Source organism: Catharus ustulatus, chromosome 9, assembly GCF_009819885.2.
Source record: "Catharus ustulatus isolate bCatUst1 chromosome 9, bCatUst1.pri.v2, whole genome shotgun sequence".
Taxonomy (NCBI): Eukaryota; Metazoa; Chordata; class Aves; order Passeriformes; family Turdidae; genus Catharus; species Catharus ustulatus.
The window spans coordinates 5,654,864-5,670,845 of NC_046229.1; the positions used below are offsets into that span (position 1 = coordinate 5,654,864).

The 15,982-nt window shown below is 46.5% G+C and overlaps 2 protein-coding genes across 4 annotated transcripts; one reads left to right on the forward strand and one right to left on the reverse strand.

The window, feature by feature from the left end:
• Positions 1-618: 618 nt before the first annotated feature.
• Positions 619-7,808, forward strand: LDLRAD1 (low density lipoprotein receptor class A domain containing 1). 3 transcript variants are annotated; one of them, XM_033066944.1, is made up of 6 exons: positions 619-1,888; positions 2,537-2,588; positions 4,614-4,745; positions 5,072-5,209; positions 5,720-5,848; positions 6,546-7,808. In XM_033066944.1, the coding sequence occupies exons 1-6, from the start codon at positions 1,859-1,861 to the stop codon at positions 6,689-6,691; spliced, it is 627 nt and encodes a 208-aa protein (XP_032922835.1). In that variant the 5' UTR covers positions 619-1,858; the 3' UTR covers positions 6,692-7,808. The 3 variants fall into 3 exon arrangements, with proteins under 3 accessions (XP_032922835.1, XP_032922833.1, XP_032922834.1); XM_033066942.1 differs by lacking the exon at positions 619-1,888 and adding an exon at positions 1,896-2,170; XM_033066943.1 differs by lacking the exons at positions 619-1,888; positions 5,720-5,848 and adding an exon at positions 1,896-2,170.
• A 1,561-nt stretch (positions 7,809-9,369) lies between these two features.
• Positions 9,370-15,906, reverse strand: LRRC42 (leucine rich repeat containing 42). The gene is made up of 8 exons (XM_033066938.1): positions 15,840-15,906; positions 14,507-14,994; positions 12,247-12,378; positions 11,095-11,213; positions 10,649-10,737; positions 10,453-10,566; positions 10,216-10,300; positions 9,370-9,855 (listed from the first exon to the last, which is right to left on the reverse strand). The coding sequence occupies exons 2-8, from the start codon at positions 14,977-14,979 to the stop codon at positions 9,599-9,601; spliced, it is 1,269 nt and encodes a 422-aa protein (XP_032922829.1). The 5' UTR covers positions 14,980-14,994; positions 15,840-15,906; the 3' UTR covers positions 9,370-9,598.
• Between the last annotated feature and the right edge of the window lie 76 nt (positions 15,907-15,982).

The following is a 15,982-nucleotide window of genomic DNA, read 5'->3' on the forward strand; positions in this document are numbered from 1 at the left end:
ATAACCTATCATACTGGATACCTTGATATTTCTTGCCTCTTCAGCTTTTCTGATCTTTGTCAATTTTTAAATTGTTTTTTTAAACTTCAGAAGAGCTTGCTTATGTTTCTTATGTTGCTGTCATGAACTTATTTTTCTGAACTCTAAGCAGTCTTTGATGTGGGGTAACTGCTCTAAAATCCAACTGCCTGGTTGGCTACAACTGAGCTTGGTAATCCTGGAGCAGGAAACAGATGGTGGTAGATGTCAGGTTGTAGAACCATAGAATTTTTTGCTAGAAAAGACCTCTAAGAATGAGTCCAACCATTTCCCCAGTACTGCAAATGTCACCAGTAACCCATGTCCCCAGGTGCCACATCCACATGGCTTTGGGGGTAGTTCCTCCACCACTGTCCTGATCCAATGCCTGGCAACTCTTCCAGTGAAGAATTTTTTTTTTCTGCTATCCAATCTAAACCTCCTCTGGTGCAACTTGAGGCTGTTTCCTCTTGTCCTATTGTTTGTTAACTGGGAGGAGAGCCTGACCCCCACCTGGCTTCAATCTCTTTTTAGGGAGTCACAGAGAGCAAGAAGGTTCCCCCTGAGCCTCCTTTTCTCCAGGTTCAGCCCCCCCAGCTCCCTCAGCAGTTTCTCCTTACACTTGTGCTCCAGAGCCTTCCCCAGCTCTGTTGTCCTTCTCTGGACATCTCTGACAAACATTTGTCTTCAAGTGGGGGTTGACTCCACATTTTAAACTTGTCATTGTAGATTCTTTTGCAGGGTATGCACAGCTGACCTGCTTGACCTGGCTCTTACACAGGGCTCTTAGCAAACTCCCTAATTAGCTTTATGGACGCTCAAAATAGTCCTGTATCAAGTCTGATTAGAAACTGAAACGTCCTCTTTAAAGAGCAAGAGATCCAGAATTTAAGATCCACTTAGTCTGACATTTTTCCACATTGCAGCAGCTGCCCAGACTTGCAGACTGTTTGCTACTTGGTGTTGGATATTTTCACCCAAAATCCTTCTTGAAACAGGAGAATTTTCTAGCACCACCTTTAGTAGTGATGTATTCCTGTGAGAAGCCTCTGTTTTGGACAAACTGAAGAAGGAGCTCCTACAAGGCTGTGTTTAATTCTGGCTGCTCTGTGAGGACAGGGCTGGAGGTGCCCTGCTCATGAAGAGTGATTAACTCAGTATAGTGGGGGGTGGGTTTGTGTGTGGGGATGGAGGGGAAGTTGGAGCTGTGCTGGAGTTGTTGCTCCATGTCAGGTATATTTGAATCAATCCAAGGCAGTGTCTCAGAGCAGCTTAGAGACAATCTGGCTGCCAGCCTCTCTTCCACTGCCCTGCTCACACTGACCAGCCTGGGGAGGAGTCGTGGCCTGTGGGGTGGCAACAATTTGGAAGCACTTGAGTCCTGTGGACCCTCTTGTAAGAACAACACAGGCTCCTCAAAAACTTTACATTGGTCCTTTTTCTCCCCACTACCCCCAGGGAAAATCTGCCTAGTCATAAAATTTTATCCTTTAAGCTGTAAAACTCCCCCCTGTGGGAGCTATGCTGAGACCCAGCCCAGTTTAGAAGAGTCCAGGTCTATTTATAAGTTTGTCTTTGCTGCTGACTGAGCTGCAAAACTTCGTAGCGATTCTGGAAACTCAAGCACACAAATGCAAAAGGACCCTGGAGGATTTCTTGTGCCTGTGTTTATTGCCCAAGAAAGAAAGCTGCTCCAGATGGTTGTATCCTGCACAGCTCTGCTGAGATTCCATCATCCAGCAGGAGCAAGGGCAGTGTGACAGCTCTGTCTTAGGAAGGAGACTTCCATGAAGATGAGCAGACTCTCTTCCCTCAAGCTTTCCCTGTGAAGGTGTTTTCCATGACCAGCAGCAGCCAGCATGAGCTAGAGGTGAGTGTTCATCACCTAACCTCAGCTTCCTTGATCACATTAAGTTTTCTAGTGCCCTGTTGAAAGACCATGTTAGAGACAGAAAGAATGGGAGTTTGTTGTTGGCTTTCCCAGGGGGCTGGAGCAGGACTCAGCACTGCCCTGCCAGTGCCCTCCTGTCTGTGCAGGGCTCTCCTTGCTCTCCTGCCTCTGTTGGGTTTGTATCCTGGTAACATCTCTGTGCTCAGAGAACTCCCTGCGGTCCCTGGAGCTCTGGGAAGCATGAACAAAACTCATCCCCAGGTACAGTCCTTCAGAAAAACCCTGCACACAGCTGTTCCCTCAAGTATGTGTGTTCCTGACAGTGCTGTTTGACCTCTTTATCACTGCTTTCTCTGTGATTCTGAGTTGTTTCTACTTACCTTGATACAAAGTGCTGGGCTTGGTTAGTGCTTGTTTTACAAATGGGTAATTAAGGTTTAAATGGTGATGTGATGGATTGTTTTGGGAATTAAAGCTGGGCCATGTTTTCACCAAGGCAATTTTTGCTTGTATGTAGCAATAATGGAGTACAAGATGTGTTCCTGGGTAAGATGGTGTGAGAACTAGCAAGGTGAAGTTTGTGTGGCTGTGGGGTTCTGTAAATCCCTTTTATCCCTTTCCTTCTAGAGAAACGGTGATGTAGCTACTGGTTCAACAGCGTCCTTCTCTGGAGACAGAGGTAATGAATAAAATGCAGAGTGCTATTATTAAGGCATAAATCAATTGAAACTATCAATGTAATATAAAACACAACCACTATTTATGGTCTGTTTGGACTGATTTTCCCTCTTTTCTGTGTAGTGAAATGTCCAGACTATAAAATTAATAAACTTCAGCTGTTCTGTGTTGGCCTGGAGCTGGCAGTCGTGTGCATAGTGGTATGATAGGTGATCCTTGTCTGTCACAGAAAGGCTCATAATGAACTTGCTGTGGCCTTTCCCTATGTCTTGATAGCCAAACTTCAGCAAATTCTGCCTGTACTCTGAGAGACAAGGTGAGATCAAACAGAACCAAACAGCAAGCCTGCAAATCAGCTGCAGCATTTCATCACCACCATTATTTTATACTCTAGTCTGTAACTTGTGCTTTGTAGTCAGAGGTGTTTTGTAGACACAGACATGCTGTAATTCACCATTTCTCTTCTGAGCTCAAATCTGTGTTTGGCTCCTGCTGGAGCGTGGCAGAGGGGGAGGTTGCTGGAATCAGGATCCTTTTGCTGTTGAGCAAAGGCTGTGCCTTCCCTTGAGTTTGAACACTAAAACAACTGAGTAAACACAAAGCACAGCTAAGACAAATTCTAACTTAACTTTTAAGTTCCTGAAAGTTTTTTAAAATTCTATTTAAAGATTTTTAAGTTCAGATATACCCAAGCCAGTTATACAGGCAGGACTGGTTACGTGTTTCTGAGATGGGCAAAATATTTTTTGCTATTGGGAATATAAAGGAGTGGAGGAGAATACCCTGTTGGTTTAGAGGCAAAGCTCGAGGTGCAGGTTGCTGAGGTGAGGGCAGGTGCTTGGCACTGCTCTTTCATGTGCTACCATTGTGTTGAGTGACTGTGGGTTTGGCCTTTAGCTTCTGCAGTTGGTTTGATTTATGTCCCTGACTTTCTGAAAGCTGCAGTCCCTGTAAGGTTGCTGTGCCCTGGAGATGTTGCTAGGGAGGGAAAGGGCAGCTCTTCAATTCCTTCTCACCATTTTGTGCTGATAGTCCAGCCTCATTCCATGGGCCTGCTTGGGGTGAAAGCTGTAAAATTAAATCTTGGCTCTTGGGGAGTTTTGTTATGAGCCTAGGGAGGACACCTTACCCCAGCCTGCCCTGTGTTTCAGTGCCACTGCTGTCCCACAGGGTTGGGCAGGGGCTTGGCTTTCATCCTTCTGCATCCAAATCCACAGGCTGAGTTCTGATGGAGTTTGTGCCATTCAACCCCAGTGCTCTATAACAGCTGCTTCCCCACTGCAAGCAGCAAAATTCCCCATGAGGAGGTTGTACTGGTTTGAAAGCAAAACCAGTAAGAGACTGGAAGTCAGAAATACAATTTAATAGGGAAAAAATAAAACACATGCAATAGTACAAAAGAAAACAGAGTCAGAATACAACCTGACACCCTGCTAGGTAGGGTGGTGGTAGCAGTCCAGATGAAGTGGTCTTGTTGAAATAGTGATCCTGTAGAAAGGTCTGGTAGCTCTTGTCCTCTGGAAACCACTGGGTAAGGGCTGCCTTGGTGTTCCAAATCTCAGATGTTATCTAGGTAGGAAAGGCTTGACTCCTCTCCCTGGGTGGAGCATCTCCCAATGGGATGATGTAATTTTATCAGTCATGCAGTGGGACTCAATGGCCATTAACAGACAATACCTGCCTGGAGGAAGGTGGGTCATGGAAAAGATAAAGAACATTGCCCACCCTGGTTTTAACTCTGGCCCATTGGCAGAGGATATCTTCCACAGAGATAAGGATCACTGCCCCACCTGGTTTCAAAGGATGGTGATAGAACACATACTTTTGGGCACATCTTCACACTGTAACCTAGGACAGAGATGTTAAATGTTGGAGTTTGGCTCTTTAAACTCAACTATCAACCCCTAACTCCCAGCAGCCCATACCAGAGACCCCAGAACATCAGCCTTGTGTCCCTGCACTGTTCCCCTCTGAAACACCCCAGACCCTTCCCCAGTCCCTGACCTCTCTCTCTTGCCTCCCCCAGGCTGCTGCCATCCCTGTGGTGCCCACACTGGCTGCACACAGAGACCCCTCTGCATCTCTGCCGTGGCACTGCTCGTCCTGGTGGCTGCCCTGGCCTCGGGGCTGGCTCTGGCACTCCTGCTACGGACACCAGGTTGTATCCCAAGAGTGGTTATCTTTTTGGAAAGGGAGGCAGAAATGGTGCTGCATAAGCACAGCCCTCATGTCCATGGCTGTGTGTTTGGTGGTGCTCACCATTCCAGGAGGAAGGGAAGGGATGAGCAGGGTAGCACTGTCTTACTTAAATCTCCTGGTGTGGCTTTCAGACTGTGCCATGAACCTACCAGAAATTAATCCTGGCCCCTGGTTATTTCCAGAACAAAAAATTAATTTCAGAACCCCTCCCCCTTTACTCCCCATGATCTATTCCTCATATCACAAAAACACTGGAAAATGAAGGTTTTCTTGCTTTCCCCTCAGTGAACCGCCTCTGCACAGCCCCTAATAACAAGACAGGCTTCTTGTGTGATGACAGAGTGACCTGTGTCCCAGCCAGCCAGGTCTGTGACAACATCAGCAACTGCAGGAATGGAGAAGATGAGCAGGAGCAGCTCTGTGGTGAGTGGTTTTGTTGTGAGCATTCCCCCTGCACTGTTCTTCCAGTTGTGAGACAGCAACTGGGATTCCTCTAACCCTGCTCCGTGCTTCTGGCTGCCTACAGGAGCAGATAAGCCTGGCAGAGCCTTTGTAGGGCAGATGCTGAGAGATGGCACTGCCCAAAACTAGCAGGAATGCCAGGAATTAAAGACTTCACGTTTAAAGAAATTAAACACTCTGATCTTGCTAGGATTTTTTTAAAAACCCACGATGTAGTTTTCCTCCATCAGTGAAGCTGTATGCCTATATGGGTAATTTATTGTTCAGTTACCCTGGGGAACAAACTAAATACAGCAGAAACCTGGGCCAGATTTCCTGTGTATTCGACAGCAGAGCTTCCCTATTTGTTCATGTTCATTTGATACTGCAGGGAAAGTGTTCTGGCAGCGCTTTGGTGCGTGCCATTCCTGTTTTAGCTGGTGTGGCTGTGCCTGGGGGAGTTCACCACGTCCTCTGTGTGTGCCCTTGCAGGTGACTTGCCCCACAGCCTCCCAGGACACCTGATTTTCTACTGCAGTAACCCCAAGTCCTGGGTTTATGCTGACCTGAGGTGTAATGGGATGAACGACTGCGGGGACTGCTCTGACGAGACAGGGAGCTGTAAGTCTGTCTGCTGGCTCCTGTCCTTTCTGCTGATGGATTGCTGCAGGTTGTTCAGGTGTGGTGCTCGTGGATGCTGCTGGAAATGCCTGCAGGCTGGCATCCACCACTAAAACACAGAATAACTGGGACAGGGTGTGAGTATGAGCCATGCAGGCTCAGTCCCCCTGGCTGCAGAGGCTTCTGCATCAAAGCCTGGTGGCAACTGAGAGGGCAAAGGCTCTATGCTTTGCTCCCAGTCACAAAAATTGCTCTTCCTCCATGGCTTGCTGGTGTGGAGCAGTTTCACTGAGATGTGTGGCTGTATTTAGTAGTAACCATTCAAACTTGGTAGCTGGTCAGTGGATGGGTTGATCTCCAAGCTGGGTGGGAGCTGAGTCTTGTTAAAATGAGCTGCAGATTTGTTCTTAAGTCCCTGCCATGGTTTTGGGAAAAAAAAAAAAAAAAAAAAAAAGGGCAGGGTGGGGAAAATTAATAAGTAGTTGTTCCCCCCAGGATGGCCTCTCTGCCATGAAGGTCATTGCAATGTCACACTCTGTCACACCAAGCCAGTGTCTGCTTTGCTGGGCTCACAGTCTCAGGGTTGTCACCAGTGGCTTTTCTGCTGGAGGATGAAAGGATTTTACCCATGAAAGGAAGGAAGGAAGGGGTCAGTGCAGCAGAAGCATTTCAGTTCCCTGTTTTCTGTCCTTCCTAGTGGCTGCCTGCCCCCCATGTGGGCAGGAGTGGTGGAGCTGCAGTCCTGTGCACTACGAGTTCTGCTCCTGCATCCCCAGGAGGCTGTGCCGGGATGGCATCCAGCACTGCCTGGGCTGGTCCGACGAGCTCCTCTGCACAGCCTGAATCCTGGCACCCATCCCTGCTGGAGAGGGAGCAGGGTGCTTCCCACACGTCACCCTGAGCCTTGGAGTCCTGCCCAGCCACCTGCTTGGGAAGCTCCAGCCCAAGCAAATCCTCCCCAGCGGCGCAGTGACACCAAACAGGACCAGGGGCGTGTGGCAGCCCTTGGCTGGACACTGCTGGGGGACAGATGCCATGTGAAGGTGACACTTCCTTCATGGGCAGCACTGGTGCTGTGCTGGAAATGCTTCACCAGCCACTGCTGGCACAGCTCTGGCCCAGGATCTCCTCTATGGATGTACAGGCAGCCACGTCAGGGATACAGAGCTGCCCAAAGCAGCAGGAGCTGAGTGGGGTGAGCCTCCAACACATCTTCGTAGTCCTGATCTTCACTGCAGGGGAAAAGCTTCTATTTGTGTTCAAAACACATCTGCAGGTGGTTTCAGCAGTGACTTTGAGGGCTCTGTGTTGATGCTCCTGACAATGATGCTCCTGACACTTCCTTGGGAATGCTGTGCTGGGATGACACCATGGGGAGCTGCTGCTCAGGCCACCTCCTGCTCTCCTCTCAAACCATGAAACCAACACAGAGAATATAATGGCATGGAAAACTGGAGAAGTTTCAGGGTTCTGTGTGTGACAGAGTAGCTGTCCCTGATAAAATAACCTGCTCTTCACTCAGGGCTGTGCAGTTTTGCAGCAGGAGGTTGAGAATGGCCATGGAGCTGGGATAGGTCTCGCTGAAGTTGGCAAAGAAAGGAGGAAAAAGAAGTCTCATCCTTGGTGCAGAGAGCAGCAGAAAATCAAGTGCTGCTCCCAGGGTGGTGTGGGATGACACTGGATCTGTTTGCTGCTTGTTTTGTTCCTCTGCCAGCAAGGCAGGACCAGGCAGCCAAGCCTTCAAAGCAGTCCTCAGGATATAGGTATGGGCATGACACTGAAATTTAAGAAAGATACTTTCTTTGCTCCTTTGAAAATCTCATCTAAAACATTGAGGAAAACCCTACATTTACAGTGAGTACTCTTACTTTTCTGGGCCCAAAATAAACATGACGTGATCTTTTTTTTCCCATTGCCACCCCAGGTCGTAGATATTTAAAAATAAACCACTGTTCACTCATTTCTTCTCTGTCCTGTGATCTGCAGCTCTGCCTGTCACTGTAACTCAGATCAATGGTGAGTGTTGCTTCTAATTTGTCACTGGGATACAGCTGGAAATCTGAGAGATCTTTTTATAAATAGCTTTACAGTGTTATGAGTCACACTTCACCTGGAATGAGATGGCAAAACTCTGCATGGGGGAATGTTAAAGCTGCTTTTACTCACCTGTCCCTCTCCAGGCCTGGCCAGGGAGCACAGCTTGTTTTCCCTGTGCCTGTAAAATGTCATTCCAGTGCAGTAAGGATTGAACTAATCAGCTGTTAAAAAAAAATAAATAAATAAATACAGGAATTCTCATGTTCAGCACAGAGCTCAGGTAATGAGAGTAAAAATAGGATTGGTAAAAAAATGTGCATCTCTCCATGGTCAGATCAGCATATCTCCAGTGGTGGAAGGAGTGGCTAAAAATTCCATGGTGGCAATTGCACCAGAAGCAGCTTGAGGGGGAAGATTGCACATCTTCCTCCCCACTGAGCCGGTTTTGAGTCACAATTTGTGCCATTATTTGTCTCAGCAGAAAGCTGATGTAGTTGTCAGGGGAAGGTATTAATAGCCTTGAATTTCTGGGAAAAGAAAGTGGGATTTGAATGCAAGTGTGCCTGTTGTGTTTGTGTGCAGTCCTTTCTTGAGGGAAATTCAGCAGTGAGGAAAAGACAAAGGGGTTTTGTACTCCATGCATTTTTGAGCTGAAGTTAATTTTCTTGGCCTCTTCCTGGTTTCCAAGGATGTGCTGCTTTTCTTGGTGATTAACCATGGTAAACAACAATGTAAAAGGAAGGTACCCTCTGAAGGAGCACTGGTAGGGGAAAGCTGGAGAAAATCCTTGGCCTCATGAGGCTGAGAGGAGATTGAAGAGCCCTGTGCACCTCAGCCAGTTTTGATGGAAACAGGGCAGGAATTCAATGTTAAACAGTTACCTGCAGCATTACAGCTGCACAGACCAACACAGAACAGGTGATTTGTGTCCAGGTGATTTACAGCTGATCTGCATAATTAATATTTGAATTATAAATGCCCCTCAGTGTTTTCAGATGGAGAAGGGCAGTTAGTGTATTGCAGGCACACTGAAAATGGGGTTAAACCACAGAATGATCTCAAAATGCAGTGAATTTGCTTCAAAATGCAGTAAGGAAGAATATATTACAACTGCAGAGCACAATCTCCACAGTAACTTCATTCCAGCTCTCACTTCCTTGGTGAAAATGAGAAAGAAAGGGCACTTATATTGCACTTTGGGATTCTGTTGTTGAGGTGTTGCTGCCTCTGCCTCCCTTCCCAGAGGTCTGTGCTTATCCTTTGTGCTCCCTCCCTCTGTCACAGCCCCATCAGCACAGCCTAGTGCTTTCAGGCTGAGGTTTCTGTTCTAGCAGCACTGTAAACATCCCATGCACTGGACAAGCCTAGTGCAGCTTCATTTCAGATGAGCTGCAGTGATTCGTGTCCTGCCCCTGGAGAGGCAGGAGAGGAGCAGGGATAGGACCAGCTGTTTTGGTGAAAAATACCTTCATCAGGAGAGTTAGTTAAGGATGGCAACAAAAACTTTATTTGAAAAAATTATTATGTATTGAAAATATACAGTAGCATTACCAACCTTGTTGTCTCTATCCCTCCCCCAGCACAGGTTACCCCACAGGCATGTCACAGCAAACAGATTTAACAGAACTTGTCTCCTTTGTCACTCCCTCTCAGTATGTCCAAATCCTGTCATCAGCAAGAGAACAACAAACAAAAGACCCACTTCTTTCTGACTCAGTAGGTATTTAACAAATCCCAGTCCTCCACAGTGAGGCACAGATGCTTCTGTTTGGAAGTCCTTTCTCTCTCTTGTTCAGCCAAAGCTCTTTTTTTATTGTTCTTTAATTCGTGGCTGCCTGCAACCTCCTTTTTCAAAGGTAAATGGCAATTTTGAACATTTTCCTTATAAAACTGCAAGTTTCCAGATGCTTTAGTTTCTGGCTCCACCAGTGTGCATTTGACTACTTCCTCTATTCTGCGTGTCTTGCCATCTACAAGCAAAAAAAAAATCAAGTTTAGAGTTTGGGAAAAACAGAATTATGCTGTAAAATGTGTACCTTTGTGGTACAAATTGTTTTGGCCAAGCCAACTTGAAAATGTGCATAGGAAAAAAATACCATTTATATTTTGGACTCAGAATTTTAAGGAAAAAAACTATGTTGTTAAATGTGCTGTACTTGAATTACCCAGCAGTCCAACAAATGAAAAAACTCAAGTACATTGTAATGCAGTTACACAAACTGAAATTGCACACCTGAGATGCTATTTGTACTATAACCCCAAGAAGTATGGAAATACTCCCTGTAGAAAAGAAAATAAATCAGCTCTGTGCTGTCCATGCAGTTACTCACAGAAGTGAAGAGCTGCTACTCTGGATTTCAAGTTCTCCTGGGGCTTCCTGGCCTCCATAACTGCCTGCTCCCACTGCAGAACTGTCTGAAAGAACAGATGAAGCAGTTAAAATGAGTAAATTGTAAAATTTACAGAAATATCATTGGAAACAACTCCATCCCTTGCTCTTTCCTATTCAGCAATTTTGTATTCTATAAGGCAAGTTTTTAAAGTAAAACAGGTTTAACTTCCCTTACCTGTTCTGCCCATCCCTCTGTTTTGCAGTTACTGTGATCAAATTCTTTCAGAGGCACTTTTGAGTGAACCAGGCCTATCTGTGTTTGGAGCCGCTTTATGACAGCATCAACATCCTGGGAAAAATGGAAATAACACATTCAGAGGGCAAGAACTTCTATTACACTTGTCCACTAAAATTTTTGTGATGATTATTACCTTGAGACCTGTCCCAGAAATGTCCAAACAATTCAATTTCTTGAAAGAAAGAAGGTATCCAATTCCCACATCTGTGATTTTAGGGTTACCTAAAGGTAAGGCCAAGTAAAGTTAATTGCATTGCATGATGTGGACAAAGATTATCAAAATACCAAGGAAGTATTTGTTCCAAAAGCTAATACTGGAACTGACTTTCCCCCTCTAATTATCAATATACAAATATTTATAATACCAATTCTCAAACTACTAAAAATGTTGATGTAAGTAAGAAATGCCTGAGACTTCAGGCCTGCCCTGTGCCTCCTGGGAGGCTGCTGGTGAAATCTGGGGTTGAGCATTTGGCTCATGGGAATCAACAAATTAATTGTATTCCTTCAGAGCTGAGGATAAATTCTTTATCAGAAAGGACAGAGGTTCTCTCTGTTATGAAACCATGGAGCACTCACAGGACAAGTCCAGCACCAGCAGGTTCTCAAGGCCCTTTTTCAGCACACGGACAGGCGCTGTCATCCTGCGCAGGCCAGCATCTGACAGGGAGTTGTCCTTCAGGAGAAGCCTTTTCACACTGGCAGGAGAGATACAAACATGTACTTCATGGTCATTATTTCTGACAGTTTTGCAAAATGTCCTAGAGCTCTGTGTCAGAAGGGTCATCCTCTGCCCAACCCCTCCAGGCTCACTGTAAAAGGCAGTGAGAAAGGAGCCTGGGTTAGCAGGATTAACAAATATCTTTATATTTCCCTGCTAGCTCAACAGAAGCACTACTTGAGCAGCTATTCCCACAGCTCCAGTGACAAACTGATCCTAGAGCCAAACATTTGCCAGCAGAGACAATAAGCTTCTTTATACCCTGAAGTTCTTTATACCAAGGCTGCCAAACTGAAATGCACTCAAAACTAAGAAAAAATGCTTGGCAAAGTGAGAGAGGGCAGATTCAGTAAGTGATACAGCAATGATTTTAGGAAAATAATGAGGTATTATAACAGATTAGTAAAACTCAGGAAAAAACATCACACTAAAGTGCTGTCTTCAGAGCACTTCAAGACAAAACCTTGATGCAAAATGCACCAAAATACTACAGCAACACAATATCCTTATTTAGCAGTCATCCTACCTGTTGTTTCCAAAATTTTCTACTTGTAATTCTTTGGTACCAAACAAAATCACAAAATTTACTGTTTTAAGATGTTAACTAACCAAATATTCAAGTTCCTGCTTGTAGAAATCTTCATTTAGAACACTAGTTTGGTTAAAAATTTGGCTGATAAAGTTCCCCCTTAAAAATAGGAAATGTTAAAACTGTTACAAATGTTATAGATACATTTTTTTACCCAGACAATGAGAATTACAAAAAGTTGATACAAAATATGAGAGTAAATTATCTTGCTTATTTTTAGTACTTTTTATCATTCAATATGTGCTTTGTGTACAATAAATTCTGTATTTTGTTTACCTCCTGAACAGGTTTTATGAACAACCAAAATCTTCATCCTTGCACTCTGCAGCCTGTGAAACTTCCCTTTAAAGTCTCAGCCTGATTCTTTGAACTGCTTAGTGGTAGGAAAGAAAGTGTCATTTTTAGCTGAAGAAATTGGTACCTAGACAGGGCCTCTTTGGTGAGGTGTTCCAGCAGCTCATGTTCATCTCCAAGTTTACAGCAGGAGAGATCCAAACACGTCAGCTCCCGGAAAGACTTAATTTCTTCAAGTTTTTCTGAGATAACCAGGTATCTGCAAAGCCAAAAAAAAACCCCAAAACCCCTCAGTGCTCAGGCATGTAAGGAGGTGTCTACATCCCCAAGTGTCATAAGCACAGTGCACTCCTTTCTGCTAAGTGCCAATGTGAAAATTGACAGAAATTACCCAGCTGTACTAAGTACCTCTTTATGTGCAGCTGGCACACAACATGTCTGAATTCCCAGTCTTCTCCTTAAATCACTGTCATGGTTTTGATTTGATGCAAAATATTGGACTAACAAGACTTCAACTTGCAAATATTGCTATTAGGAGCTTCTTCACAGATTATTCCTGTATTATTTCAGAATAATGCAAAATATCCCAGTTTATCCTAAGTCAGCTTCACAAATTGCCCTTCCTCAGTGTATAGAAGGGTATAGACAAACCCACATTCATCCAGATTTAAAATCTACATCAAATGTGGATTTTAAACAGGACAGGATAGCTTGTCAGTGGCAAAATTTTACTTTTATATATGTGAATAAAATACTTGACTAGGAATAAAAGCCCAGAACTGGCCAGAGCTGTGGCTACACCCTGGGCAGCAGTTAGTCAGTGAGGTTTTTTTTTTTTAGCTGTGCTGGTTCTCTGCTCTGATTCACTCAGCAGCCACGCAAACATCTGTGCTGGAGCTATTCAGTAGGAGGTTTAGAGATGGGAACAAACCACTGAAGAATGGCAGGCATGAGTATGCAGTAATGAGCACGTAGCCCTCAATGCCTCCCCTGCAGTCACCTCTTGCTGTCCCTGTGGCAAGACAAGCTCCAAATTCACTGATCTATCCTGAATTTACCTCGTGTTCCTCATGGCAAGACACACCCTGAGGTCAGCATCTTCACTGCATAAACTGGGGGTGATTTTTAATTTGATCCCTCCAGGAACACCTCTTTGTTCATGCAAATAAGAGGACCTCAACATCCTCCCAGTGTAATTTTACCCATTAAATCACCCCTCACACCCTTTTCCTGTGCAATTTGGCTCTGCAAAAAGCACAACATACAGCCAGAGCACAAGCCAGTTCTTGAGAGAGATTATTAACTCAGGGGGGTTCTGCAGAGGAGAGTGGGCTCTTTTAGAAATAAAATTCATCTGAAAATGCCTTAATGCCTTACTTCCTGGATTTCAAAGACCTGATACTTAACTCAGCTTTCTGTAATGGCAAAAGATGCCAGAAGTAGCTTAATTTCCAAATTAGACCCATAAAATTATCTGTGCTAGAGATAAAAAGGGAGTAGGTTTAAAGGATAAAACAAAGGATAATTGACTTCTACTCAAACATCCCTACTGTGCTCAGAACACCCTTGGCACTTCAGATGAATATGCCAGCACTTTGATTTTAAACTGGATAAACCATCCCTTTTTCAAGTGTAGAGATGGAAGAGACGGGTTCTATAACTGGGAAAGACTTCAGTAGGAGCAAGGCTTTAAAAACATAATCCAGTTTTAAACTTGGCAAGGCTCTTTCAGTGAAGGATGTGGCCATGGAGAAGATGGAAAAACTAGTGCTGGACTGTAATCAGGACCTTGTTAAAGTACATTAAAATGGGAGTGGCAACAACAATAAATTAAGGTAAAACCTGCCTGATTTCAAAACCTGCAACTTACCCACAAGTCTGTATCTTCTTCTGAGCCCCCAAAATGAGACATGACAGGAAGCTTATAGTTAGTAAACCTGAACGATTTGCAAGGGTGTGTTTTATCTGTACAGTCAGCTAAGTGTGTTGAAAAGCTTTTAAACAGCAATTACAGAAACATCCCATGAAATGCCTGAGAAGGCACTAAGCACATGGATTTCCACAGAAGTGCTGATTATTATTGTTCAAAAATAGTTGCAGGTTTAATCCTCCACAAAAGATCCCCTGTTGGTTGAAACAGATGTAGTCTGTTACCTCTGTTATGATTTTTTTCTTAAAATGAAACCTGCAGCTGCACTTGTAGGAAAGAGATGGGGCAAAAGGTAGCAAGCACAAGAATCACATAACGCTCAGGGCATTTCATTAAAATTAGGTGGTGTTATAAGCCCAAAATGTGGGGTTTTTTTTTAATTTAATTTAGGGGAAGCTTGAAGTGTGCTAACAGAAAGGCCTAGCAGATTGCAAGATTTGTTAGGGGACAGACTTACCTGTTCCGCAAGCACAGTGAGCACAGCACCAAACTGCCATAGGCTTCAGTGAACTTCTGCAGAGCTCTCAGTCCTGTCACTGGCTCTGTGAACTTTTGTCTTGCTTCTGCTGCTGAAAAGAGCTTTTCAGCAATCTGCTCTGGGAAACCAATCAACGAGTCAATGTGATCAACATTGTCAGAAATGTAACCCAGCACTAGGCTGAAGAGGGACTTGGCCGAGTAACGGAGGTTCCCCTCCTTAGTGTATGTGAAGATGAAATGATCAGTCCTCTGCCTCCTTGCCCTATCATCCTCCCTGTTCATGCAAAGCTCCACTGAAAAACTTCTGGAAAACAAACTAAAAGGTCTTGCTTTGGGAGTGACATTGTGTACGCCGCCTGCACCCCGAGTTACCATGTGCAGCTTCCCATTTTCACGCACGTATATTGGCCCAGTATCCAAATGGCTTTCTGAGTGGAGACAGTACGACATTCCCCTCGACCAGCTCTGCAAAAACAAATCACAGACATGTGAAGAACAGCCACAGAGGAAAACATGAGCTAGGGAAGCCCCCAAAGCTGGCAGCTCCCCTTAGAGCCCTGAGCATGGCCACGTAGCCCTGCGGTGCAAGGAGGGCAGGCCGTGAGGAGCAGGGGTGTGAGCTGCCTGCCTCCAAACCACACACCCCATCCGAGTGGGAACTGCACCCCGGGCTGGCTGAGAGCCCCGGGACGGACCCCAGGCCTGGGATGGAGACAGGGGCAGCGGGAGAGGGGCTGGGGTTGAGTGAGGAGTGCCCCCACAACCAGGCCTGGCTCTGCAGGCAGGAGCAGGAGCAGAAGGAGGAAGAGGAGGAGGGCACATGTCTGACTGCAGCTGGGCAATGGAGCCTGCTGGAACCTCCCTCCCTGGTAAGGGTGGGCATCTCCCGGTGCCCCTTTCCCCGCCGGTGCCGGGGCTCCGGTTCGTGAGCGGGGTCAGGAGAGCTCGGGGCTGCCATGGCGAGGGACAGGGACGGGATGGCCTCAGCTCCTGCTCTGGGGGCTGGGGATCGGCTCCTGCGGGGCGGGAGGAGATCGGGCCCTGCCCAGCGGGGCCGGGGGTACCGAAGGGATGGGGGAGGCGGGTGCGAAGGCATCGGGTCCAACCCGGAGCGGGGTCAGGGACTCCGCTGGGAAAGGGTCTGTGAAGGGACCGGGCTGTGCCCGAGGGTGAGCGCGCCGTGAGCGGGCACAGCCCCGAGGGGCGCCAGGGGAAGGGGCACAAGGGCAGGGGGCACAGGGGGCAGTCCCCGGCCGCGCAGGGAGGCCACAATCCCGCCCGCTCCCCGATCCCCCCGGCCCCCCACCTACCTGCCCCAGGAGGGGCCGCGCCGTCAGCCGGGCCGGGGCTCGGCGCTCCCGCCGCCCGTCCCGCAGCGCCCGCGGGCGGCGGGCGGGGCCGCGCGGGGGGCGGGCAGCGGGCGGGCCGGAGCGGAGCGGGGCACGGCGGGAGC

What these genes read in the sequence shown, in the direction of transcription:
- LDLRAD1 (XM_033066942.1), top strand. Translation starts at nt 1,958, where the DNA reads ATGTTAGAGACAGAAAGAATGGGAGTTTGTTGTTGGCTTTCCCAGGGG. An exon ending in TGAGCAGGAGCAGCTCTGTG is followed by an intron (nt 5,210 to 5,719) that starts GTGAGTGGTTTT and finishes GTGCCCTTGCAG; the next exon opens with GTGACTTGCCCCACAGCCTC. An exon ending in CTCTGACGAGACAGGGAGCT is followed by an intron (nt 5,849 to 6,545) that starts GTAAGTCTGTCT and finishes TGTCCTTCCTAG; the next exon opens with TGGCTGCCTGCCCCCCATGT.
- LRRC42 (XM_033066938.1), bottom strand. Translation starts at nt 14,979, where the DNA reads ATGTCGTACTGTCTCCACTCAGAAAGCCATTTGGATACTGGGCCAATA. An exon ending in GCTGGTGCTGGACTTGTCCT is followed by an intron (nt 10,738 to 11,094) that starts GTGAGTGCTCCA and finishes CCTTACCTTTAG; the next exon opens with GTAACCCTAAAATCACAGAT. An exon ending in CAGAGGGATGGGCAGAACAG is followed by an intron (nt 10,301 to 10,452) that starts GTAAGGGAAGTT and finishes CTGTTCTTTCAG; the next exon opens with ACAGTTCTGCAGTGGGAGCA.